Raw genomic sequence first — 27,728 nt, forward strand, 5'->3', positions numbered from 1 at the left:
ACTGCAGTCCCGTTCCACACACACTGACTGACCCACACTGCAGTCCCATTCCACACACACTGACTGACCCATACTGCAGTCCCGTTCCACACACACTGACTGACCCATACTGCAGTCCCGTTCCACACGCACTGACTGACCCATACTGCAGTCCCATTCCACACACTGACTGACCCATACTGCAGTCCCGTTCCACACACACTGACTGACCCATACTGCAGTCCCGTTCCACACGCACTGACTGACCCATACTGCAGTCCCGTTCCACACGCACTGACTGACCCATACTGCAGTCCCGTTCCACACACACTGACTGACCCATACTGCAGTCCCGTTCCACACGCACTGACTGACCCATACTGCAGTCCCGTTCCACACGCACTGACTGACCCATACTGCAGTCCCATTCCACACACACTGACTGACCCATACTGCAGTCCCATTCCACACACACTGACTGACCCATACTGCAGTCCCATTCCACACACACTGACTGACCCATACTGCAGTCCCATTCCACACACACTGACTGACCCATACTGCAGTCCCATTCCACACACACTGACTGACCCATACTGCAGTCCCGTTCCACACACACTGACTGACCCATACTGCAGTCCCATTCCACACACACTGACTGACCCATACTGCAGTCCCATTCCACACACACTGACTGACCCATACTGCAGTCCCATTCCACACACACTGACTGACCCATACTGCAGTCCCGTTCCACACACACTGACTGACCGATACTGCAGTCCCGTTCCACACACACTGACTGACCCATACTGCAGTCCCGTTCCACACACACTGACTGACCCATACTGCAGTCCCGTTCCACACGCACTGACTGACCCATACTGCAGTCCCATTCCACACACACTGACTGACCCATACTGCAGTCCCGTTCCACACACACTGACTGACCCACACTGCAGTCCCATTCCACACACACTGACTGACCCATACTGCAGTCCCGTTCCACACACACTGACTGACCCATACTGCAGTCCCGTTCCACACGCACTGACTGACCCATACTGCAGTCCCATTCCACACACTGACTGACCCATACTGCAGTCCCGTTCCACACACACTGACTGACCCATACTGCAGTCCCGTTCCACACGCACTGACTGACCCATACTGCAGTCCCGTTCCACACGCACTGACTGACCCATACTGCAGTCCCGTTCCACACGCACTGACTGACCCATACTGCAGTCCCGTTCCACACACACTGACTGACCCATACTGCAGTCCCGTTCCACACGCACTGACTGACCCATACTGCAGTCCCGTTCCACACGCACTGACTGACCCATACTGCAGTCCCGTTCCACACACACTGACTGACCCATACTGCAGTCCCGTTCCACACACACTGACTGACCCACACTGCAGTCCCGTTCCACACGCACTGACTGACCCATACTGCAGTCCCATTCCACACACACTGACTGACCCATACTGCAGTCCCATTCCACACACACTGACTGACCCATACTGCAGTCCCATTCCACACACACTGACTGACCCATACTGCAGTCCCATTCCACACACACTGACTGACTGACCCATACTGCAGTCCCATTCCACACACACTGACTGACCCATACTGCAGTCCCTTTCCCCACACACTGGCTGACCCATACTGCAGTCCCGTTCCACACGCACTGACTGACCGATACTGCAGTCCCGTTCCACACACACTGACTGACCCATACTGCAGTCCCGTTCCACACACTGACCCATACTGCAGTCCCGTTCCACACACTGACTGACCCACACTGCAGCCCCGTTCCACACACACTGACTGACCCATACTGCAGTCCCGTTCCACACACTGACTGACCCATACTGCAGTCCCGTTCCACACACTGACTGACCCATACTGCAGTCCCGTTCCACACGCACTGACTGACCCATACTGCAGTCCTGTTCCACACACACTGACTGACCCATACTGCAGTCCCGTTCCACACACACTGACTGACCCATACTGCAGTCCCATTCCACACACACTGACTGACCCATACTGCAGTCCCGTTCCACACGCACTGACTGACCCATACTGCAGTCCCGTTCCACACGCACTGACTGACCCATACTGCAGTCCCATTCCACACACACTGACTGACCCATACTGCAGTCCCATTCCACACACACTGACTGACCCATACTGCAGTCCCATTCCACACACACTGACTGACCCATACTGCAGTCCCATTCCACACACACTGACTGACCCATACTGCAGTCCCATTCCACACACACTGACTGACCCATACTGCAGTCCCGTTCCACACGCACTGACTGACCCATACTGCAGTCCCGTTCCACACACTGACTGACCCACACTGCAGTCCCATTCCACACACACTGACTGACCCATACTGCTGTCCCGTTCCACACACACTGACTGACCCACACTGCAGTCCCATTCCACACGCACTGACTGACCCATACTGCAGTCCCGTTCCACACACACTGACTGACCCATACTGCAGTCCCGTTCCACACGCACTGACTGACCCATACTGCAGTCCCGTTCCACACACTGACTGACCCACACTGCAGTCCCATTCCACACACACTGACTGACCCATACTGCTGTCCCGTTCCACACACACTGACTGACCCACACTGCAGTCCCATTCCACACGCACTCACTGACCCATACTGCAGTCCCGTTCCACACACACTGACTGACAGACCCATACTGCAGTCCCATTCCACACACACTGACTGACCCATACTGCAGTCCCGTTCCACACACACTGACTGACCCATACTGCAGTCCCGTTCCACACACACTGACTGACCCATACTGCAGTCCCGTTCCACACGCACTGACTGACCCATACTGCAGTCCCATTCCACACACACTGACTGACCCATACTGCAGTCCCATTCCACACACACTGACTGACCCATACTGCAGTCCCGTTCCACACGCACTGACTGACCCATACTGCAGTCCCGTTCCACACACACTGACTGACCCATACTGCAGTCCCGTTCCACACGCACTGACTGACCCATACTGCAGTCCCATTCCACACACACTGACTGACCCATACTGCAGTCCCATTCCACACACACTGACTGACCCATACTGCAGTCCCATTCCACACACACTGACTGACCCATACTGCAGTCCCATTCCACACACACTGACTGACCCATACTGCAGTCCCGTTCCACACACACTGACTGACCCACACTGCAGTCCCATTCCACACACACTGACTGACCCATACTGCAGTCCCGTTCCACACACACTGACTGACCCATACTGCAGTCCCGTTCCACACGCACTGACTGACCCATACTGCAGTCCCATTCCACACACTGACTGACCCATACTGCAGTCCCGTTCCACACACACTGACTGACCCATACTGCAGTCCCGTTCCACACGCACTGACTGACCCATACTGCAGTCCCGTTCCACACGCACTGACTGACCCATACTGCAGTCCCGTTGCACACACACTGACTGACCCATACTGCAGTCCCGTTCCACACGCACTGACTGACCCATACTGCAGTCCCGTTCCACACGCACTGACTGACCCATACTGCAGTCCCATTCCACACACACTGACTGACCCATACTGCAGTCCCGTTCCACACGCACTGACTGACCCATACTGCAGTCCCGTTCCACACGCACTGACTGACCCATACTGCAGTCCCATTCCACACACACTGACTGACCCATACTGCAGTCCCGTTCCACACGCACTGACTGACCCATACTGCAGTCCCGTTCCACACGCACTGACTGACCCATACTGCAGTCCCGTTCCACACACACTGACTGACCCATACTGCAGTCCCGTTCCACACGCACTGACTGACCCATACTGCAGTCCCGTTCCACACGCACTGACTGACCCATACTGCAGTCCCGTTCCACACGCACTGACTGACCCATACTGCAGTCCCGTTCCACACACACTGACTGACCCATACTGCAGTCCCGTTCCACACGCACTGACTGACCCATACTGCAGTCCCGTTCCACACGCACTGACTGACCCATACTGCAGTCCCGTTCCACACGCACTGACTGACCCATACTGCAGTCCCGTTCCACACGCACTGACTGACCCATACTGCAGTCCCGTTCCACACGCACTGACTGACCCATACTGCAGTCCCATTCCACACACACTGACTGACCCATACTGCAGTCCCATTCCACACACACTGACTGACCCATACTGCAGTCCCATTCCACACACACTGACTGACCCATACTGCAGTCCCATTCCACACACACTGACTGACCCATACTGCAGTCCCGTTCCACACACACTGACTGACCCATACTGCAGTCCCATTCCACACACACTGACTGACCCATACTGCAGTCCCATTCCACACACACTGACTGACCCATACTGCAGTCCCATTCCACACACACTGACTGACCCATACTGCAGTCCCATTCCACACACACTGACTGACTGACCCATACTGCAGTCCCATTCCACACACACTGACTGACCCATACTGCAGTCCCTTTCCCCACACACTGGCTGACCCATACTGCAGTCCCGTTCCACACGCACTGACTGACCGATACTGCAGTCCCGTTCCACACACACTGACTGACCCATACTGCAGTCCCGTTCCACACACACTGACTGACCCACACTGCAGTCCCGTTCCACACACTGACTGACCCACACTGCAGCCCCGTTCCACACACACTGACTGACCCATACTGCAGTCCCGTTCCACACACTGACTGACCCATACTGCAGTCCCGTTCCACACACTGACTGACCCATACTGCAGTCCCGTTCCACACGCACTGACTGACCCATACTGCAGTCCTGTTCCACACACACTGACTGACCCATACTGCAGTCCCGTTCCACACACACTGACTGACCCATACTGCAGTCCCATTCCACACACACTGACTGACCCATACTGCAGTCCCGTTCCACACGCACTGACTGACCCATACTGCAGTCCCGTTCCACACGCACTGACTGACCCATACTGCAGTCCCATTCCACACCCACTGACTGACCCATACTGCAGTCCCATTCCACACACACTGACTGACCCATACTGCAGTCCCATTCCACACACACTGACTGACCCATACTGCAGTCCCATTCCACACACACTGACTGACCCATACTGCAGTCCCATTCCACACACACTGACTGACCCATACTGCAGTCCCGTTCCACACGCACTGACTGACCCATACTGCAGTCCCGTTCCACACACTGACTGACCCACACTGCAGTCCCATTCCACACACACTGACTGACCCATACTGCTGTCCCGTTCCACACACACTGACTGACCCACACTGCAGTCCCATTCCACACGCACTGACTGACCCATACTGCAGTCCCGTTCCACACACACTGACTGACCCATACTGCAGTCCCGTTCCACACGCACTGACTGACCCATACTGCAGTCCCGTTCCACACACTGACTGACCCACACTGCAGTCCCATTCCACACACACTGACTGACCCATACTGCTGTCCCGTTCCACACACACTGACTGACCCACACTGCAGTCCCATTCCACACGCACTCACTGACCCATACTGCAGTCCCGTTCCACACACACTGACTGACAGACCCATACTGCAGTCCCATTCCACACACACTGACTGACCCATACTGCAGTCCCATTCCACACACACTGACTGACCCATACTGCAGTCCCATTCCACACACACTGACTGACCCACACTGCAGTCCCGTTCCACACACACTGACTGACCCATACTGCAGTCCCATTCCACACACACTGACTGACCCATACTGCAGTCCCGTTCCCCACACACTGACTGACTGACCCATACTGCAGTCCCATTCCACACACACTGACTGACCCATACTGCAGTCCCGTTCCACACACACTGACTGACCCATACTGCAGTCCCGTTCCACACACACTGACTGACCCATACTGCAGTCCCGTTCCACACACACTGACTGACCCATACTGCAGTCCCGTTCCACACACACTGACTGACCCATACTGCAGTCCGGTCCCACACGCACTGACTGACCCATACTGCAGTCCCGTTCCACACACACTGACTGACCCATACTGCAGTCCCGTTCCACACACACTGACTGACCCATACTGCAGTCCGGTCCCACACGCACTGACTGACCCATACTGCAGTCCCATTCCACACACACTGACTGACCCATACTGCAGTCCCGTTCCACACACACTGACTGACCCATACTGCAGTCCCGTTCCACACACACTGACTGACCCATACTGCAGTCCCGTTCCACACACACTGACTGACCCACACTGCAGTCCCGTTCCACACGCACTGACTGACCCACACTGCAGTCCCGTTCCACACACACTGACTGACTGACCCATACTGCAGTCCCATTCCACACACACTGACTGACCCATACTGCAGTCCCATTCCACACACACTGACTGACCCATACTGCAGTCCCATTCCACACACACTGACTGACCCATACTGCAGTCCCGTTCCACACACACTGACTGACCCATACTGCAGTCCCGTTCCACACACACTGACTGACCCATACTGCAGTCCCATTCCACACACTGACTGACCCATACTGCAGTCCCGTTCCACACACTGACTGACCCATACTGCAGTCCCGTTCCACACACACTGACTGACCCATACTGCAGTCCCATTCCACACACACTGACTGACCCATACTGCAGTCCCATTCCACACACACTGACTGACCCATACTGCAGTCCCGTTCCACACACTGACTGACCCATACTGCAGTCCCGTTCCACACACTGACTGACCCATACTGCAGTCCCATTCCACACACACTGACTGACCCATACTGCAGTCCCATTCCACACACACTGACTGACCCATACTGCAGTCCCGTTCCACACACTGACTGACCCATACTGCAGTCCCATTCCACACACTGACTGACCCACACTGCAGTCCCGTTCCACACACACTGACTGACCCATACTGCAGTCCCGTTCCCCACACACTGACTGACCCATACTGCAGTCCCATTCCACACACACTGACTGACCCATACTGCAGTCCCATTCCACACACACTGACTGACCCATACTGCAGTCCGGTCCCACACACACTGACTGACCCATACTGCAGTCCCGTTCCACACACTGACTGACCCATACTGCAGTCCCGTTCCACACACACTGACTGACCCATACTGCAGTCCCGTTCCACACACACTGACTGACCCATACTGCAGTCCCGTTCCACACGCACTGACTGACCCATACTGCAGTCCCATTCCACACACACTGACTGACCCATACTGCAGTCCCGTTCCACACACACTGACTGACCCATACTGCAGTCCCGTTCCACACACACTGACTGACCCATACTGCAGTCCCGTTCCACACGCACTGACTGACCCATACTGCAGTCCCGTTCCACACACACTGACTGACCCATACTGCAGTCCCGTTCCACACGCACTGACTGACCCATACTGCAGTCCCGTTCCACACGCACTGACTGACCCATACTGCAGTCCCGTTCCACACGCACTGACTGACCCATACTGCAGTCCCATTCCACACACACTGACTGACCCATACTGCAGTCCCGTTCCACACACACTGACTGACCCATACTGCAGTCCCGTTCCACACACACTGACTGACCCATACTGCAGTCCCGTTCCACACGCACTGACTGACCCATACTGCAGTCCCGTTCCACACACACTGACTGACCCATACTGCAGTCCCGTTCCACACACACTGACTGACCCATACTGCAGTCCCGTTCCACACACACTGACTGACCCATACTGCAGTCCCGTTCCACACACACTGACTGACCCATACTGCAGTCCCGTTCCACACGCACTGACTGACCCATACTGCAGTCCCATTCCACACACACTGACTGACCCATACTGCAGTCCCGTTCCACACACACTGACTGACCCACACTGCAGTCCCATTCCACACACACTGACTGACCCATACTGCAGTCCCGTTCCACACACACTGACTGACCCATACTGCAGTCCCGTTCCACACGCACTGACTGACCCATACTGCAGTCCCATTCCACACACTGACTGACCCATACTGCAGTCCCGTTCCACACACACTGACTGACCCATACTGCAGTCCCGTTCCACACGCACTGACTGACCCATACTGCAGTCCCGTTCCACACGCACTGACTGACCCATACTGCAGTCCCGTTCCACACGCACTGACTGACCCATACTGCAGTCCCGTTCCACACGCACTGACTGACCCATACTGCAGTCCCATTCCACACACACTGACTGACCCATACTGCAGTCCCATTCCACACACACTGACTGACCCATACTGCAGTCCCATTCCACACACACTGACTGACCCATACTGCAGTCCCATTCCACACACACTGACTGACCCATACTGCAGTCCCGTTCCACACACACTGACTGACCCATACTGCAGTCCCATTCCACACACACTGACTGACCCATACTGCAGTCCCATTCCACACACACTGACTGACCCATACTGCAGTCCCATTCCACACACACTGACTGACCCATACTGCAGTCCCATTCCACACACACTGACTGACTGACCCATACTGCAGTCCCATTCCACACACACTGACTGACCCATACTGCAGTCCCTTTCCCCACACACTGGCTGACCCATACTGCAGTCCCGTTCCACACGCACTGACTGACCGATACTGCAGTCCCGTTCCACACACACTGACTGACCCATACTGCAGTCCCGTTCCACACACACTGACTGACCCATACTGCAGTCCCGTTCCACACACTGACCCATACTGCAGTCCCGTTCCACACACTGACTGACCCACACTGCAGCCCCGTTCCACACACACTGACTGACCCATACTGCAGTCCCGTTCCACACACTGACTGACCCATACTGCAGTCCCGTTCCACACACTGACTGACCCATACTGCAGTCCCGTTCCACACGCACTGACTGACCCATACTGCAGTCCTGTTCCACACACACTGACTGACCCATACTGCAGTCCCGTTCCACACACACTGACTGACCCATACTGCAGTCCCATTCCACACGCACTGACTGACCCATACTGCAGTCCCGTTCCACACGCACTGACTGACCCATACTGCAGTCCCATTCCACACACACTGACTGACCCATACTGCAGTCCCGTTCCACACGCACTGACTGACCCATACTGCAGTCCCGTTCCACACGCACTGACTGACCCATACTGCAGTCCCATTCCACACACACTGACTGACCCATACTGCAGTCCCGTTCCACACGCACTGACTGACCCATACTGCAGTCCCGTTCCACACACACTGACTGACCCATACTGCAGTCCCATTCCACACACACTGACTGACCCATACTGCAGTCCCGTTCCACACGCACTGACTGACCCATACTGCAGTCCCGTTCCACACGCACTGACTGACCCATACTGCAGTCCCATTCCACACACACTGACTGACCCATACTGCAGTCCCATTCCACACACACTGACTGACCCATACTGCAGTCCCATTCCACACACACTGACTGACCCATACTGCAGTCCCATTCCACACACACTGACTGACCCATACTGCAGTCCCATTCCACACACACTGACTGACCCATACTGCAGTCCCGTTCCACACGCACTGACTGACCCATACTGCAGTCCCGTTCCACACACTGACTGACCCACACTGCAGTCCCATTCCACACACACTGACTGACCCATACTGCTGTCCCGTTCCACACACACTGACTGACCCACACTGCAGTCCCATTCCACACGCACTGACTGACCCATACTGCAGTCCCGTTCCACACACACTGACTGACCCATACTGCAGTCCCGTTCCACACGCACTGACTGACCCATACTGCAGTCCCGTTCCACACACTGACTGACCCACACTGCAGTCCCATTCCACACACACTGACTGACCCATACTGCTGTCCCGTTCCACACACACTGACTGACCCATACTGCAGTCCCATTCCACACGCACTGACTGACCCATACTGCAGTCCCGTTCCACACACACTGACTGACAGACCCATACTGCAGTCCCATTCCACACACACTGACTGACCCATACTGCAGTCCCATTCCACACACACTGACTGACCCATACTGCAGTCCCATTCCACACACACTGACTGACCCACACTGCAGTCCCGTTCCACACACACTGACTGACCCATACTGCAGTCCCATTCCACACACACTGACTGACCCATACTGCAGTCCCGTTCCCCACACACTGACTGACTGACCCATACTGCAGTCCCATTCCACACACACTGACTGACCCATACTGCAGTCCCGTTCCACACACACTGACTGACCCATACTGCAGTCCCGTTCCACACACACTGACTGACCCATACTGCAGTCCCGTTCCACACACACTGACTGACCCATACTGCAGTCCCGTTCCACACACACTGACTGACCCATACTGCAGTCCGGTCCCACACGCACTGACTGACCCATACTGCAGTCCCGTTCCACACACACTGACTGACTGACCCATACTGCAGTCCCGTTCCACACACACTGACTGACTGACCCATACTGCAGTCCCGTTCCACACACACTGACTGACTGACCCATACTGCAGTCCCGTTCCACACACACTGACTGACTGACCCATACTGCAGTCCCGTTCCACACACACTGACTGACCCACACTGCAGTCCCATTCCACACACACTGACTGACCCATACTGCAGTCCCATTCCACACGCACTGATTTGTGAAACAGACTTCCAGTTGAAAGGCAGGTGTTTCATGAGCCCGACACATTTTTGGAAACACTTTTGAATGAGTTGAAACAAAAATGATATAACCTTCATTTAAAAAGAGTGATTGAATGCTTCTTTGTAGATCTCACTTGGGCAGTGCAACAGATCTGAGGTACCCACTCAGTTCTGTAGTGGAACCACCAGCCGAACTCTACGGGACACCAACAGTGCTACTGCGACCTCAGAAAGGACGCTTCACACCTCTGCGGGATGAACCTACTAAGGTACATTGATGGCTTGTTTCGAGCAAGGATCACGGAGATTGGTAGAATTTTTGCTTTTTTTCAATCATTGAAATTCCTGTTTTTCCTGCCCATCCTTTTAATTTTGGAGCCACTTTTCCTGTTTAGGGAGTTCTCAGGCTGAGCCAGTTACTGGAATGTCCACTTGCTGTGTCGGCATCTTGGCTACAGTGACTGATGTGTGCAGCAGAAGTTGCTGTATGTGTCGTGGTGAGATCATTTTCATCATCAAAACAAGGGTAAAATAGATGAGCGACACTTTTGAAAAGCATGTGCAGTCACGCCTGCGTGTTGGTGGATGTATCACTGAGCTTGCAAGGCAGTTAAATGCATGTCTGCAGAGTGGGTATCAAAATAAGGCAGAGTTAAGAGAAATACTAAAGTTGGGTAAAAGGGAGTGGTTGTAGCAAGGCAGGAGGTGGAAATAAGGAGCATCTAAACAAACATTTTGATTAATAAGGGGGTCAAGGGTTATGGGGAAAAGGCAGGAGAATGGGGATGAGAAAAATATCAGCCATGATTGAATGGCGGAGCAGACTCGATGGGCCGAGTGGCCTAATTCTGCTCCTATGTCTTATGGTCTTATATCTTAGTTACAGAAATGTAGAATCATTACAGTGCAAAAAGAGGCCATTTGGCCCATTGTGTCTCTCCAAGTGAGCAATTTACTCAGTGCCATTCTCTTGCCTACTGCCCATAGCTCTACACATTTCCTCTTTCTCAGAAAACAGTCTAATTTCATTTAGAATGCTTCAATTGAACTTGCCTTCACCACACTTTTGTCAGGCAATAGATTCCCATTCCAACCCTTAACTGCTCGCTGCGTGAAAATCTTTTTCCTCGTGTCGCTTATGCTTCCTGTGCCAATTACTTTAAATCTCAATCATTTCACAACTGCATGTAGTTTCTCTCTAACTTCTCTGTCCAGATCATTCCTGACTCTGAATACGTGCATCAAATCTCCTCTCAGCTTTCTCTTAAAGGAGATCAATCCCAGCTCCTCAAGTCATCTTCATTACTAAAGTTCCTCCTCTCTGGAGCCATTCTCATGAATCTCTCCTGCAGCCTCTTTAATGCCTTCACAACCTTCCGAAAGTGCAGTACCCAGAACTGGACTCAGTACTCCAGCTGAGGCCAAACTAGTGACTGTACAGTGTTCAACATAACCACCTTGCTGTTGTACGGTTGCCCCTATTAATAAAGCCAAAGATACTGTTTGCTTCATTATCTGCTGGATTTGCCACTCTTTTAACCTGTTCTGTCACTTTCAATGATGTATGCACATTTACATCCAAATCCCTCTGCTCCTGCATCCACTTTAGAGTTGTACCCTCTGTTTTATATTGTGTCTCCATGTTATTTTTACCAAAATAAATGCATTTCTCTGCATTAAACTTCACCTGCTACCTGCCTGCCCATTCCACCAACTTGCCTATGTCCATTTGAACATAAGAACTACTTGAAGTTCTGTACCATCCTCTTCACAGTTCAGAATGGTTCCAAGTTCAGTATTGTCTGCAAATTCTGAAATTGTTCCTTATACACCAAGGTCTAGGTTATTAATATTACAGGAAAGGCAAGGGTCCCAAAACTGACCCCTGGAGAATATCACCCTAAACGTTTCTCCAGCCCGAAAAATATCCATTAACCATTACTCACTGTTTCCTATTACTCAACCCCTTTTGTATCCATGTTGTTATTTTCTCTTTGATTCCATGAGCTCTAACTTTGCTCTCAAGTCTGTTGTGTGGCACTGTATCCAATGCCTTTTGGAAGTCTATGTACACCACATCAACAACATTGCCCTCCTGTCTGTTACCCCTCCAAAAAAACTCCAGCAAGTTAGTTAAATACAATTTTCCCTTAAGAAATTCATGCTGGCTTCCCCTAATTAACCCACATTTGTCCATATGACTATTGATGTTGTCCCAAATTATTATTTCCAAAAGTTTCCCCACCACTGAAGTTAAACTGACTGGTGTATACAGTAAGTCCTTGCTTAACATTGACTCATGCGACGTTGTTTCACTTTAAAGTTACTCATAGAGTAGTGTTGGTATCCATTTAACATTGTCAGATTTACTGTTGTCTGCCGCGTGCAATTTCTTATGTTACCTGTCTGCTCACAAAGCCACATTATTTGCACTCTTGCCCTCGGTGCCTCTTTCCCCCAGTGCCGCCCTTGCTCCCAGGCCTCGCCTCCTGCTCTTGCTCCCAAGCCTTGCTTCCTGACCCTCCAGCCTCACCGCCCAGCCTCTGTGCAGGTCATGGATGTGTTCTTCTTCTCCTGGTGGCTTGTACCACCTCTGCTTCCACTCCTGGCTTCACTGGTGCTGAACTCCCGTCGACATTCTCTATTTCAGCTTGTGACAGCTTTTGGTCAGTGTGGCTTGTTCTGAGATTTCAGTTAATAATTGTACTGACCTACTTCAGTCACTAGATAAAGTCTGATCAACCTAAGCACACTGTCCAGATACCTGTATGGTGAGTATATATTTTTTATTGGTTATTGTATTGTATTTATTCTGTATTGAGTGATGTATTTCATATTTTGCAATGTACACTGCTGCACGCGTACAGCACAGTATTTCAGTTTGATCATCGTTTTTTTTCTTGGTTAGTAATATCTGAAGAAACCTCATTCTGGTTTTAACATCAATTCTTAAAGGATGCACTTAAAGTCGCTTCACTTAAAGATGCTTCACTTAAAGACGCTTCACTTAAAGACGCTTCACTTAAAGACGCTTCACTTAAAGACGCTTCACTTAAAGACGCTTCACTTAAAGACGCTTCACTTAAAGTCGCTTCACTTAGAGTCACAATTTACAAGCACATAACCACAGCTTAAAGTAGGCACTGACTGTTGTTGCTGGGCACATCATTCCACCTTTCTTCAAATAAATCTCCAGTCCTCTGATGCCACCCTAAGTCAAAGGAAGATTGACAGGTTCTGACCAATGCCTCCACAATTTCCACTCTCACTTCCTTCAGTACCCTTCGAAGCATCACATCCAAGTGCTGGTCCTGGTGCCTTATCAACTTGAATTACAGAGTATTCAATACCTTACCAATTTTGAACCCATCTAATGTCTGAAATACCCCCTCTTTACCCCCTCTGGGTAACAACATCATCTTTGGTAAAGACAGCTGCAAGGTATTAATTGAATACCTCAGCCTAACCCATTGCCTCCAGTCAAAATCCCCTGTCTGATCCCCAATCGACCATACTCCTCCTTTTCCCACCCTTTTATTATTTATATGCCTATCGAAGACTTTGGGATAACTTTTTATGTTAGCTACCAGTCGGTTTTTGGACTTCCTCTTTGCTTCTCTTATTTCTTTTCTCACCTCCTCTCTGAACTTTCCATAGGTTCTCAATTGTATTTGCTCTTTGACATTAGTCATAAGCTCACTTTTTCTTCTTTACTTTTAATTTCTATTTTTATTTGTCATCCAGGGAGCTCTGGATTCGTTTGTCCAACCTTTCCTTTTTGGGGGAATGTACCTTGACTGTGCCTGAACAGCCTCCTCTTCGAAGTTAGCCTATTATTCTGCTACCTTATTTCCTGCCAACCTTTGAGTCCACTTGATTCGGCCAGATTCATTCTTGCTCCTTTGCAACTGGCCCAGTTAATTATTTTTACTTTGGATTGTTCTTTATCCTTTTCCACAGCCAGTCTAAACCTTATGATACAATGATTACTGTTTCCTAACTATTCTCCTACTGACACTTGATCTACTTGGCTCACCTCATTCCCAGGAACCAGGTGTCGCATTGCCTCCTTCTTCTCATTGGATTGGAAACATACTGTAGTATCAAATTTTCCTGAATACGCTGCAGGAACTCTTGTCCCTCTCTGTCCTTTCCACAATTACTATCCCAGTCGATATTCAGATAGTTAAAGTGCCTCATTATAACTATAAAGTTTGCATCTCTCTGACTGTTGGCGATTCACCCTCTCCCCTCAGTAATTGGAGACGCTACAATAAGGTAGTTAATATATGGCTTGTACAGATACAAATAAGATTGCATATATCCGGGGTGGGAATATGGAATTGAGAAGCCATGTGGAGTGGTGAAGACGTTGAGGTTATATGTGGAGAAAAATGCCATCAAGTCCAGTGATCTGAAGAAAATTTTTTTTTTACTATTCTCTACCTTTTATTTCTTTATTGTCTTTCTTAATTTTTCTTCCCCCCACTCTTCCCCCTACTTCATCCCCCTCCCTTACCTTCCTCCCCTCCCCCCCCGCCCCCGCTTCCCCTTTTCTACATTCTGCCTCTGTCCCATTTCCCCCCCTCCCCCAACATCCCATCTGTCACAGCTTACAGCTTCTCTGCCGTTTGGCCATTCACACCCTTTATTCTCTCTCTGGGCTGCCATTAGCAGCCTTTCCCCTGGTTTCTGTGGCTATGACTCATCTTTCATTCCCTCCCCCTGCAGTATAAACATCTCCCACTTTCTATGCCTTTTAGTTTTGACAAAGGGTCGTCTGGACTCGAAACGTCGGCTCTTTTCTCTCCTTACAGATGCTGCCAGACCTGCTGAGATTTTCCAGCATTTTCTCTTTTGGTTCCAGTGATCTGAAGAACTGAATAAAATTAAGTAGATATTAAGATGCAAATAATATTTTTCGTGGCGTTTACTGGGACAAACAAAACATGAGCAAAATAGCTGACACCAATGATTATTTGTTTAAGGCACACCAAGAAAGGATTCACTTTATCCATAACTTCAGAAACTATGTAGATTAATTAGTCTGCACTTAACCAGATGGGGAACACAAATATTAAGTCGCAATGGATGTGTTGAAACCAGATATGTCCTTCAAGGATAAAGTTGGGCAGAAATATTGAAGAGATTCAAGATACAGAAAGTTACAGAGTCATAGAGGTTTACAGCAGGGAAACAGACCCTTCGGCCCAACTTGTCCATGCCGCCCTTTTTTTAAAAAAAACCCTAAACTAATCCCAATTGCCCGCATTTAGCCCATATCCCTCTATACTCATTGTACCCATGTAACTATCTAAATGTTTTTTAAAAGATAAAATTGTACCTGCCTCTACTACTACCTCTGGCAGCTTGTTCCAGACACTCAACACTCTCTGTGTGAAAAACTTGCCCCTCTGGACACTTTTGTATCTCTCCCCTTTCACCTTAAACCTATGCCCTCTAGTTTTAGACTCCCCTACCTTTGGGAAGAGATATTGACTATCTAGTTGATCTGTGCCCCTCATTATTTTATAGACCTCTATAAGGTCACCCCTCAGCCTCCTACACTCCAGAGAAAAAAGTCCCAGTCTATTCAGCCTCTCCTTATAACTCAATCCATCAAATCCCGGTAGCATCCTAGTAAATCTTTTCTGCACTCTTTCTAGTTTAATAAGATCCTTTTTATAATAGGGTGACCAGAATTGCACGCAGTATTCCAAGTGTGGCCTTACCAATGTCTTGTACAACTTTAACAAGACGTCCCAACTCCTGTATTCAATGTTCTGACCGATGAAACCAAGCATGACGAATGCCTTCTTCACCACTCTGTCCACTTGTGACTCCACTTTCAAGGAGCTATGAACATGTACCCCTAGATCTCTTTGTTCTGTAACTCTCGCCAATGCCCTACCATTAACTGAGTAAGTCCTGGCCAGGTTCGATCTACCAAAATGCATCACCTCGCATTTGTCTAAATTAAACTCCATCTGCCATTCGTTGGCCCAATTGATCAAGATGCCGCTGCAATTGGAGATAACCACCTTCACTGTCCACCTTGCCACCAATCTTGGTGTCATCTGCATCTTACTAACCATGCCCCCTATATTCTCATCCAAATCATTAATATAAATGACAAATAACAGTGGGCCCAGCACTGATCCCTGGGGCACACCGCTGGTCACGGGCCCCCAGTTTGAAAAACAACCCTCTACAACCACCTTCTGGCTTCTGTCAAGAAGCCAATTTTGTATCCATTGAGATACCTCACCCTGGATCCCGTGAGATTTAACTTTATGCAACAACCTACCATGCAGTACCTTGTCAAAGGCCTTGGTAAAGTCCAAGTTAATTAAATGCAATTGCAATCTTCAATTTTCACAGTTGTAAAGTTATATGGACATAGCAGATTAATTCATGGATCTCAGAGCGTTTTAAACAATGGAAATATCAATGAAGTGAACGCATGTGTTCAGAGGAATCTCAAGGAATTAAGTGTTGCTCGTGTAGCTAGATCAGCTGTGAATCCTCAAAGATATGAATGAGTTGACAACTGAGGCCCTAGTTATTTCAAGGCGTTTCATAACAATAACAATTGAAGATTTGAGATAGGAAATATGATATTCAGCAAAGGAGTGAAACAATTTTTTTTATCATTCATGGGACATGGGCGTCGCTGGCTGGCCAGCATTCATTGCCTGGTTGCCCAAGGGCAGTTGAGAGTCAACCAGATTGCTGTAGCTCTGGAGTCACATGTAGGCCAGACCAGGTAAGGACGGCAGATTTCCTTCCCTAAAGGACATTACTGAACCAGATGGGTTTTTCTGACGATCGACAATGGTTTCATGATCATCAGTAGATTCTTAATTCCAGATATTTTTTATCGAATTAAAATTCCACTATCTGCCATGGCGGAACTCGAACCCGAGTCCCCAGAACATTAGCTGAGTTTCTGGATTAATAGTCTTGCAATAATACCATTAGGCTATCACCTTCTCCAACAATGAATTGTATAGAACAATAGGACTGCAGTTTCGTTAGCCTGACTTGAAAGATGTAAACTGAGTACAAATAGGATGTATCTTCCTCCGTCGCTCCTCCTCCTACCTCCTTTTTCATCCCAATTAAAGTAACTTAAGTGTCTCTGCAATTTTTAAAAGCGGCATCTCGGCCTTTTGGCTAAGATGCAAATGAGATCAAGCCTTGGAGGAGGAAACCTCCCCCTCCTCCAATCAGCTTGGCTCTTGGAGATCAGGCCCAAGACAGGTGTGAAGGCCCTGTCTTGTCAGCTTGGATGGGAAATGTCTCAACTTGTTGAGACTCTGAATTGGACTTGATTTGATTGAATTGGAAAAGTATTAAAAAAAACTTAAGTGTCTCTGCCTTTTGGCTAAGATCAAGTGTAGTATCGACATGCTGTACTTGGTTGAAGTCATTAGGTTACATTTTCGTTTCATTTGAAGCAATTTTTAAAAGTGACATCTCGGCCTTTTGGCTAAGATGCAAATGACATCAAGCCTTGGAGTAGGCGCAATGCCTGCTCCAATCAGCTTGGATCATGTAGGTCAAACCCAAGACAGGAGTTGAGAGCCCTGTCTTGTCAGCTTGGATCGGGAATGTCTCAACTTGTTGAGACTCTGAATTGGACTTAATTTGATTGAATTGGATTTTTAAAAAAAACTATTTTTAAACAATTAAAAAGCTTGCATCTTCTGAGCAGAAAGTGCTGATTCTACATTATGTGGTATGTTCCCCCATCCTAGAAGGAGACGTTGCACAATTTATACTTTCTTGGCATTGAATCTGCCCCTTAAATGCTGCAGAAGTCCAGGCACCACTGGCGTTTTGATCCTCCGAGATGTTTCAGTCATTTCGCATGTGGCGAATTACTTTTAAAATAGTTGTTCATATAAGCAGAAGTGATTTCTACTCAGGCTCCAGCCAACTGTGTTTATTTACATTTCCCTTCACACTGCATCTCAAGTACCCCATTGTTCCTACCAACAATGTATACAAAGAATCCAAGCCTGATTGACAGCTGTGGTTTCTTCAAAAGGAATAAATGGTTTAACTTCGTCTTTTGCAAACCACTTATTGGCATTTAGTTCCAATTCAGGAGAATCGTGGACTATAACTCTAATTCGCCACTCGAGCATCGTCCTAATCTCATGTGCTTGCTTTATTTCCCACATTTCTTCACCCCTGCACCATCCATCCAACTTATTAAATGTTGAAGTGTTCTCTTCCTCGATCACGAACAGTGCATTTCACTTCTTTGTACCCACTGTGTGTATAAAGAAAAGTCTCTTGATCACCATCCTAAATCCCTCATAATCTTTGTTCATTTGTAACTGCTGATCCACTATATATCTAACCTGTTTCTATTTACCCTGTCCATCCCTAACCTGAAACATTGAATGGAATTTTGTCATTTGTTCCTGCTCAGCCCCCACCCCGATGAGAAGAAAATGTGTGCTATCTTGCCCTGCCCCATTTCCCACACGATTACAATTAAAATTTTAAGTGCCGGTGGCATACATGGGAGACGTGCGAGATTCCACAGGGGGGAAGGTTTTCATTGGGAAAACCCACCATCAGCTGGCAATTCCACAGGTACAGGCAGGTTGTAAAAGAGTCTATTGGACAAACAGGGAGGCTCTGCATAATGGCCAAAGCTTCCCTATGCAAACTCCATTGCCATTAACATGAGACTTATTGAGAGCACAGAGGTGGCAAGGCTATTTTTCAAATTTAATTTTCACTCCTAAATATTTCATATTACATTGGCTTCACGATAGTCATGTCCACCCCATCGTTAAGACTGGCTTAGTCAGAGAGCTAAATAGGCACACCTGATGATTTGGATGTACTGATGGTTATAGGGGAGTTAAAGGCGTTTCCTTTGTTTCTCCCACAATAATGTTGCATTTTTTGATCATTATTGAATATTCATTATCCAGTGTCGTCCTTGCCTTGCTGCGTGCGGAATGTCTTGGGATTTGTGGGCTCACCTGACCCCCCCTTCCGTGCATTGGAAAAGAGATTGTCCGAGAGCACTCTCAGTGGGGATAATTGAAATGTAGCTGAACTCAAAACTCTGAAAGGATTCTGCCAACCAACTCCCTGAGATGGACACATTTGGACAGTGCCACCACTGCCCTTTCAATCCCTCATTGACTGACTGTCCACTTCATCATCACTCCCAGGACGTCATGCCCTTCCCACTTCACCCCTCTTTCCTCCCTTGGATCCCTTTTCCATTCGTTCAGGCCCTGAACTTTTTCCTTACCCCCGTCCTTACCAAAAATGATCTTTGCCAGTTCCCAGTCTCCATGAAAGCTCCTGTTCCCCTCCCTTGTGCCACAGAGTTCAACAAGGAAAACTGCTGACCACAGACATAACTGCACAAAGCTGGTTGGTGCGTGCCACCTTAAACAAACCTGAACTGGGTGGCATGAGATTGCCATGCTGTGCTGACTTTATCTTGAAGTTAGGGGCAAAAAAAGTGCTAATGGGTATTCATGGCACATGGTGAGCCCCTACACTAGAACACAATGATTTGTTTTAGTTTTTTGTGAGCCTGAACCCCCAAACCCCTATGTTTGTCCCCACCATCCAATCCTCCCTTTCAAGTATGAGTTCCAATTCTTTTCAGTCAAAACTCACCACTTCTCATTTACAGATGTATATTCAGTTGCCCCTTGGAGGTTTCATTGAGCCTCAGAATCAGCTGCTTTGTCGCTCATCTTAGTATTAGCTCAAATTTGGACCACTCCTGCTAGCCCCATGTGTCTCCCTGATATTGTGGCCAAAGTAAGGTCTTTACATGTTTGGCATTGTGAGCATAAATGGAAATCTTGAAACTTCATGGAACTGGGTTGACATGTTAAATCTAAATTCAGACGAGTTGCATGACAATTGTAGATTTACACCAATCTTGGTAACTGACTGCTATATTTCTGCCTTTCCAGATTCAAGCCCTAAATGAGCAGGACTGGGAGTGTGCCCCGCAAGCAAACGTTCTGACCAGTGTGACACACACCTTTGAAAGTGACCCAGAAATGTCTGACGTTGATGATGAAGATGGAGAGACAATGTTCAGTTCAGCGGACCTGCTTTCACCCAGTGGACATTCGGACGCTCAGACTCTGGCCATGATGTTACAGGAGCAGCTTGATGCCATCAACAAAGAAATCAGGCAAGGCAGAGACTGGACATGGAAGCTTCTCAAAGTTATTGCGACATTGACTTTGTACTGTAACAACAAAATACTTGCATCATGAGTGATAACTTGCTATGCATCATAAACACTTTCACCTTGCTTCATAAGTTATGACTTTTACCAGATGCATCGAGTTATTGCAGTAATATAACAAGATTAGTGACATTAATTCATATTTTAGCTGGAATCTAAGGGGTCATAGAATCATAGAGTTCCTACAGTTCCTACAGAGGCCATTCAGCCTCTCCGACAGGGCATCCCACCCAGGCCCTATCCCCGTAACCCCACGTATTTACCCCACTAATCCCCCTTACCTACGCATTCTGGGGTATGAAGGGGCAATTTAGCATGGCCAATTCACCTAACCTGCATGGACTGTGGGAGGAAACCGGAGCACCCGGAGGAAACCCACCAGAAACGGGGAGAACGTGCAGACTCCACACAGACAGTGACCCAAGCCGGGAATCGAACCCGGGTCCCTGGCGCTGTGAGGCAGCAGTGCTAACCACTGTGCCGCCCAGTTGCTCAGTGTATTATTGAGTGGTTTTATAAGTAACTGTGCAATGTTTACATAATCATTGATCTTGCTTTTCCACTGCAGGATGATCCAAGAGGAGAAGGAGTCCACTGAGCAACGAGCTGAGGAGATTGAGTGTCGTGTGGGGAGCGGAAGCATGGATGGGCTAAATTTAACCCGCATTCGGACAGGGACTTCCATTCCAACTTCTCTCACAGCCCTGTCTCTGGCTAGTTCTTCTCCGCCCGTCAGTGGGCGCTCCACACCCAAACTTACTCCACGCAGCTCTTCCCACGACCTGGATCGTCAGGGCATCATGACCCTGGTGAGTTCTGTACTGGGTGAAAAGGGGAGAGTTGGGTTTTGAGGACAGGTGCAGGAACAAACAAGTCAGCTGTAAAATTATTGGGAACTGAAAGAGAATCTACGATGTGCACCTACCAGTGCTAAATCTATACTTTCACATGTTCTTGCTATAAACAGGAAGCCTCATCCAAATAGGTGAAGCAAGTCACTCCAGCGTGAAATGAAATTGTGGCTTCCAGATGGAGGGACAAAGGAGTAAATGTCTTTATAGTTTCTATTTAAAAATTAATATGGAATTAGAAAAATATATATTATCACCACCTTTATGTATTCATAATAGGAAGTGATGAAATAGTAAAGATGTGGAGATGCTGGCATTGGACTGGGGTGGGCACAGTAAGAAATTCCTCAACACCAGGTTAAAGTCCAAAGGTTTATTTGGAATCACGATCTTTTGGAGCGCTGCTCACCTGAGGAAGGAGCAACGCTCTGAAAGCACGTGATTCCAAATAAACCTGTTGAAATAGTGAAGATTTTCATCAAATATTTCAGATTGTTTTGATAGGTTGAATGTTTTTATTTAAGTAGCACGGAATAACCAAGGGGAAAATGGCTTGTATGGTTTACTGAGGTTAACAGTATCAATATATGAGAAACATATCAGCCATGATCGACAGGCAGAGCAGACTCGGTGGATCGAATGGTTTCATTGTGCTGCTACATCTTATGGTCTTATAACAGTATGAAGCAGCGGTGAATTGTCACCAACAAAAAGATCCATTATCCCAGAATACGTCAGCCTCAATTTTGTCTGCATCAGCCTTTCCACATGCCCAGCTCAATTTCCTTGCTGTTTAAGCACAGTTTTAGCAGGATTTCCACCTCAGTAAAAAACAGAAGCCAGAAGTCACTTGCGACTAATGATCTGAAATCGAGAGCACACCAGGCAGTACGCGTGATGTGCATCCCGATACCAAGTGTTTTCAGCTTTATTCCTCAGCTTTGATCGCTCATGGTTTATGCCCCCGATTGCAAAATTGAGGGAGCGGCTCCACTGATGGGCCACTTTGCAGATTGGAAAGAATCTGAATCGGGGCTTGTTGTGGATGTGGACTTTCCAACTGATTCCTCATAGAAATCTCACTCCCTGATATTACTGCTGTCCTGCTGGCAGGGGGCTCCTCAGATAGGGAGTCAATGTCACTGCTCCCCACAAGCCTGAGTTGGTGCCCTTGTGTATCCCGTACCTCACTGATTGTCTTTCTCTCCTCTCTCTTGCAACCGATGTTCAGCCTAGCGATTTAAGGAAACACCGTCGGAAGGTAAATAGAACTGATGGACACATTTATATTGGTAGATTCCCTCCTGATTTATTTCCTTCCTTTGTTATGCTCATCTCTTGGTGACTCATGCCAGGGTAGAATTCTGCATTAAGGGGGCAATTATTTAGCGGCAACCTCACCCAAATGACCGTGCTTCGAAAGGAAATGCAAGGTGTATGACTCTCGAAGCTTGATCTGCCTTCCCCCGACACCTTACATTTGATTTGATTTATTATTGTCGCATGTATTAACACAGAGTAAAAAGTATTGTTTCTTGCGTGGTATGCAGACAAAGCATACTATTCATAGAGAAGGAAATTAGAGCGTGCAGAAGTACATCCCAAGGGTCAATGGCAAGCAGCTGGGAGTGTGAACTTGGCTGATATTTCCAAATCTCCTCAGCCTGGGAATCCCGCCGGCAGTCGCGGTTTCGCAGAACCACTTGGGTAAACGAAGCACTTGGCTGACAAATGGCAACTAACATTCACGCCCACACCAAGTGCCAGGCAATGATCATCTCCAGTAAGAGCAAATCTAACCATCGCCCCTTGACAATAGAATGCCATCACCATTGCTGAATCTCCCATTACCAACATCCTGGGGTTACCATTGACCAGGAACTGAACTGGAGCAGCCATATAAACACTCTGGCTACCAGAGCAGGTCAGAGGCTGAGGATTATGCAGAGAGTAACTTACCTCCTAATTCCCCAAAACCTCTCCACCATCTGCAAGGCGCAAGTCAGGAATGCAATGGAATACTCCCCACTTGTCTAGATGGGTGCAACTCCAACAAGAAGCTTGACACCACCCAGGACAAAGCAACCCGCTTGATTGCTACCCCATCCACAAACATTCACTCCCTCCACCACCGATGCATGGTTGCAGCGGGGTGTACCATCTACAAGATGCACCGCAGTAATTCACCAAGGCTTCTTAGGCAGCATCTTCCAAACCCACGACCACTACCTTCTGAAAGGCAAGGGCAGCAAACGATGGGAATACCACCACCTGGAAGTTCCCCTCAATGTCACTTCCCATCTGGATATATATCATTGTTCCTTCATTGTCGCTGGGTCAAAATCCTGGAGCTCCCTCCCTAACAGCATTGTGGGTCTACCTACACCACATGGACTGCAGCGGTTGAAGAAGGAAGCTCACCTTTTTAAGGGCAATTAGGGGAGTGCAATAAATGGTGGCAGAGCCAGTGATGCCCACATATCTTAAATGAATTAAAAAAACAACATGCTTTTTAGCATCTCATCTAAGTCTTCTACTACTGTCTACACCGACAGTTCAGATACATGCTATTGTAATCTCTCCACTCCACAGTTACCCCAGGATTAAATGGAGTCTGTGTTATAAGTTAGAAGAAAATAATGGAGGACTGCTTGCATGAAAAGTGCTATAATTCGCCTGTTGTTTTGTTGCTTTTGAATTATTTGATGGAGTTGCCAGGGCAACGATTCTGTCACTACACTGTTTACCTCTCAATATGTGCTTTAGTCGTCAGTGACAAGGGATGAGAACCGTGAAGATAAAACCACAATCAGATGTGAAACATCCCCTCCTTCCTCTCCAAGGACCATGAGGCTGGAAAAGCTGGCACATTCACTCCAGTCAACCAGCCAAGAAGAAGGTCGAGGGTAAGGAGATTTGCATCTTGTTAAATCATGTTTCACATTTTAAAAAACAATCCCAGAAGCAAATGAAATTGAAGAAGCACAGCAGTGCTAGAGATGCAGCATACCCCCCTGACCTCTCCCAACTGGAGTTACAATATCAGCTGTATGACAATAAGCTAGATACCGAATGGGTGCACGGTGGCACAGTGGTTAAGGGCGGCACAGTGGTTAAGGGCGGCACGGTGGCACAGTGGTTAAGGGCGGCACGGTGGCACAGTGGTTAAGGGCGGCACGGTGGCACAGTGGTTAAGGGTGGCACGGTGGCACAGTGGTTAAGGGTGGCACGGTGGCACAGTGGTTAAGGGTGGCACAGTGGTTAAGGGCAGCACGGTGGCACAGTGGTTAAGGGCGGCACAGTGGCACAGTGGTTAAGGGCGGCACGGTGGCACAGTGGTTAAGGGCAGCACGGTGGCACAGTGGTTAAGGGCGGCACGGTGGCACTGTGGTTAGAGCTGCTGCCTCACAGCACCAGAGACCCGGGTTCGATTCCGGCCTCGGGTGACTGTGTGGAGTCTGCACATTCTCCCCGTGTCTACGTGGGTTTCCTCCAGGTGTTCCAGTTTCCTCCCACACTCCAAAGATATGCGGGTTAGGTGGATTAGCCATGGTAAATGTGTGAGATTATGGGGATAGGGAAGAGGGAGAGCTTAGGTGGCATGCTCTTTCAGAGAACCTATCCAGATCTCGTTCTCCCCTTGCTTGTATGGGTTTCCTCCGGGTGCTCGGGTTTCCTCCCACAGTCCGAAAGACGTGCTGGTTAGGTGCATTGGCCATGCTAAATTCTCCCTCAGTGTAACCGAACAGGCGCTGAAGTGTGGTGACTAGGGGATATTCAGAGCAACTTCTCTGCAGTGTTAATGTAAGCCTGCTTGCGACACTAATAAATAAACTTTTATTTGATGGACCAAATGGTCTCTTTCTGCACCTGATGAAGGGGCAGTGCTCCGAAAGCTCGTGCTACCAAATAAACCTGTTGGATTTTAATCTGGTGTTGGGAGACTACGATTTGTGATGTTGATTGAGGGATAAATTTTGGTAGTGTGTAACCTCTCTGCCCCTCTTTAAAATAGTTCCATGGGATCTTTTGCATCCAGCAGGACAGGCAGGTGGGGTCTGAGTTCAACATCTCATCTGAAAGACAGCACCTCCGACAGTGCCGCACTCCTTCAGTACTGCACTGGGGCATCACTCTTAATTGGTGACCTCAAGCCCTGGAGTGGGACTTGAACCCAGAAACCTGTGACTTTGGTGGAGGTGTGAATGCTGATGACTGAACCCTGGCTGAAAGGAATCTGCTTCCTCTATACCACAGACTTATTCAAAAATCCTTTATTTGCATAATTTATTCAGGTGTGAATGCAAGGGATGATTTCCTCCTCCAGTTAGTCTCAGGAAGCGCCTGTGAATTCTAAAATGGTCTTTTAACAGTTTGTCGCAGTCTATCTTGGTGACATTTGAATTGTAAACAGCTTTTAGAACCAGAATTTCAGGAAGGAAACAAAAACAACTTGTTTATCTGGCATCTTTAAACATCGTAAAACATCCCAAATCAAATCACAGGAGTGTTGGAAAGTTAACAAAAAACAAAAGCAAAGAATCCTTTCAGATTTATTGCTCGAGGTACTGAGTACAAAAGTAAGGAGGTCATATTGAACTTGTATAAATTGGGCCTCATCTGGAGTACTGTGTCCAGTCCTGGGTGCCATCGTTGAGGAAGGATATGAAGGCATTGGAGAGAGTACATGTGACATGATAAGAATGACTGACTCCAGGGATAAAAAACGGTAGCTATGAGGATAAATTGGAGAGGTTGTGTCTGTTTTCCTTGGAGAAAAGGAGACTGCGAGGAGACTTGATAGAGATGTTCAAGATCTTGAGGGATATGAACAGAGTAAATAGTGCGAAACTGTTTCCAATCAAGAGTACGCCAAACACTAAAATTGACAAGGCAGAGGGACAATAAGAATGACATTCAATCCATAAAGTAGAAAGTTGGTAAGCCTTCTGATGAGGCTGATTGAATTCCCACGTGTCTGGCTGTGAAGCATCTCCTAAAATCAATCTCAAGTTGCTAGAACGTCTGCCCTCTTGTCCAACTGTTGTGGTTTAAGCCTTAAATCGTGCCTCGTTGTTTTTTAGAGGTCTGCAGATTTTGTCCCTCTTGCCAAATCCGGATGAATTTAGAAGGCAGTTTTTTGTTTTTCCCCAGTTCCATGGATTTGAGTTTCATGTCACTTTCCTCTGTCTAGATGGGAGAGTGGAGTTGCCGGCGTTGGACTGGGGTGGGCGCAGTAAGAAGCCTCACAACACCAGGTTAAAGTCCAACAGGTTTATTTGGAATCACGAGCTTTGAGAGCTTTGCTCCTTGATCAGGTGAGTGACTCACCCGATGAAGGAGCAGTGCTCCGAACGTTCGTGATTCCAAATAAACCTGTTGGACTTTAACCTGGTGTGAGACTTCTAGATGGGAGAGTGTTAGTTGTAGGTCAAATATCCATGGGTCCAGCTTCACTGGGGGCGATACGGGAAGCAGCAGTGGAATTCCGTTTATTACTTCAGGACAGGAATAGCCCAGTCATTCTTTGAAAAAAGGAAATTACTGCGGATGCTGGAATATGAAACCAAAAGAGAAAATGCTGGAAAAGCTCAGCAGGTCTGGCAGCATCTGTAAGGAGAGAAAAGAGCTGATGTTTTGAGTCCAGACGACCCTTTGTCAAAACTAAAAGGCACAGAAAGTGGGAGATATTTATACTGCAGGGGGAGGGAATGAAAGATGAGTCACAGCCATAGAAACCAGGGGAAAGGCTGCTAATGGCAGCCCATAGAGAGAATAAAGGGTGTGAATGGCCAAACGGCAGAGCAGCTGTAAGCTGTGACAGATGGAGATGTTGGGG

General features: G+C 48.5%; 1 protein-coding gene across 3 annotated transcripts in view; it reads left to right on the forward strand.

Moving 5' to 3' along the window:
- LOC144479200 (liprin-alpha-2-like) overlaps positions 1-27,728 on the forward strand; it is a 159,063-nt gene that overhangs the window by 63,164 nt on the left and 68,171 nt on the right. For 2 of the 3 annotated variants that reach the window (XM_078197859.1, XM_078197860.1), the window contains exons 9-13: positions 10,914-11,055; positions 20,755-20,981; positions 21,607-21,847; positions 23,121-23,150; positions 24,656-24,795. In XM_078197859.1, coding sequence (XP_078053985.1) covers positions 10,914-11,055; positions 20,755-20,981; positions 21,607-21,847; positions 23,121-23,150; positions 24,656-24,795 — 780 coding nt within the window. The remainder of the gene's footprint in view (positions 1-10,913; positions 11,056-20,754; positions 20,982-21,606; positions 21,848-23,120; positions 23,151-24,655; positions 24,796-27,728) is intronic. The other variant, XM_078197862.1, reaches the window with a different exon arrangement.

The sequence above is a fragment of the Mustelus asterias genome, chromosome 25 (assembly GCF_964213995.1).
Source record: "Mustelus asterias chromosome 25, sMusAst1.hap1.1, whole genome shotgun sequence".
Taxonomy (NCBI): domain Eukaryota; kingdom Metazoa; phylum Chordata; class Chondrichthyes; order Carcharhiniformes; family Triakidae; genus Mustelus; species Mustelus asterias.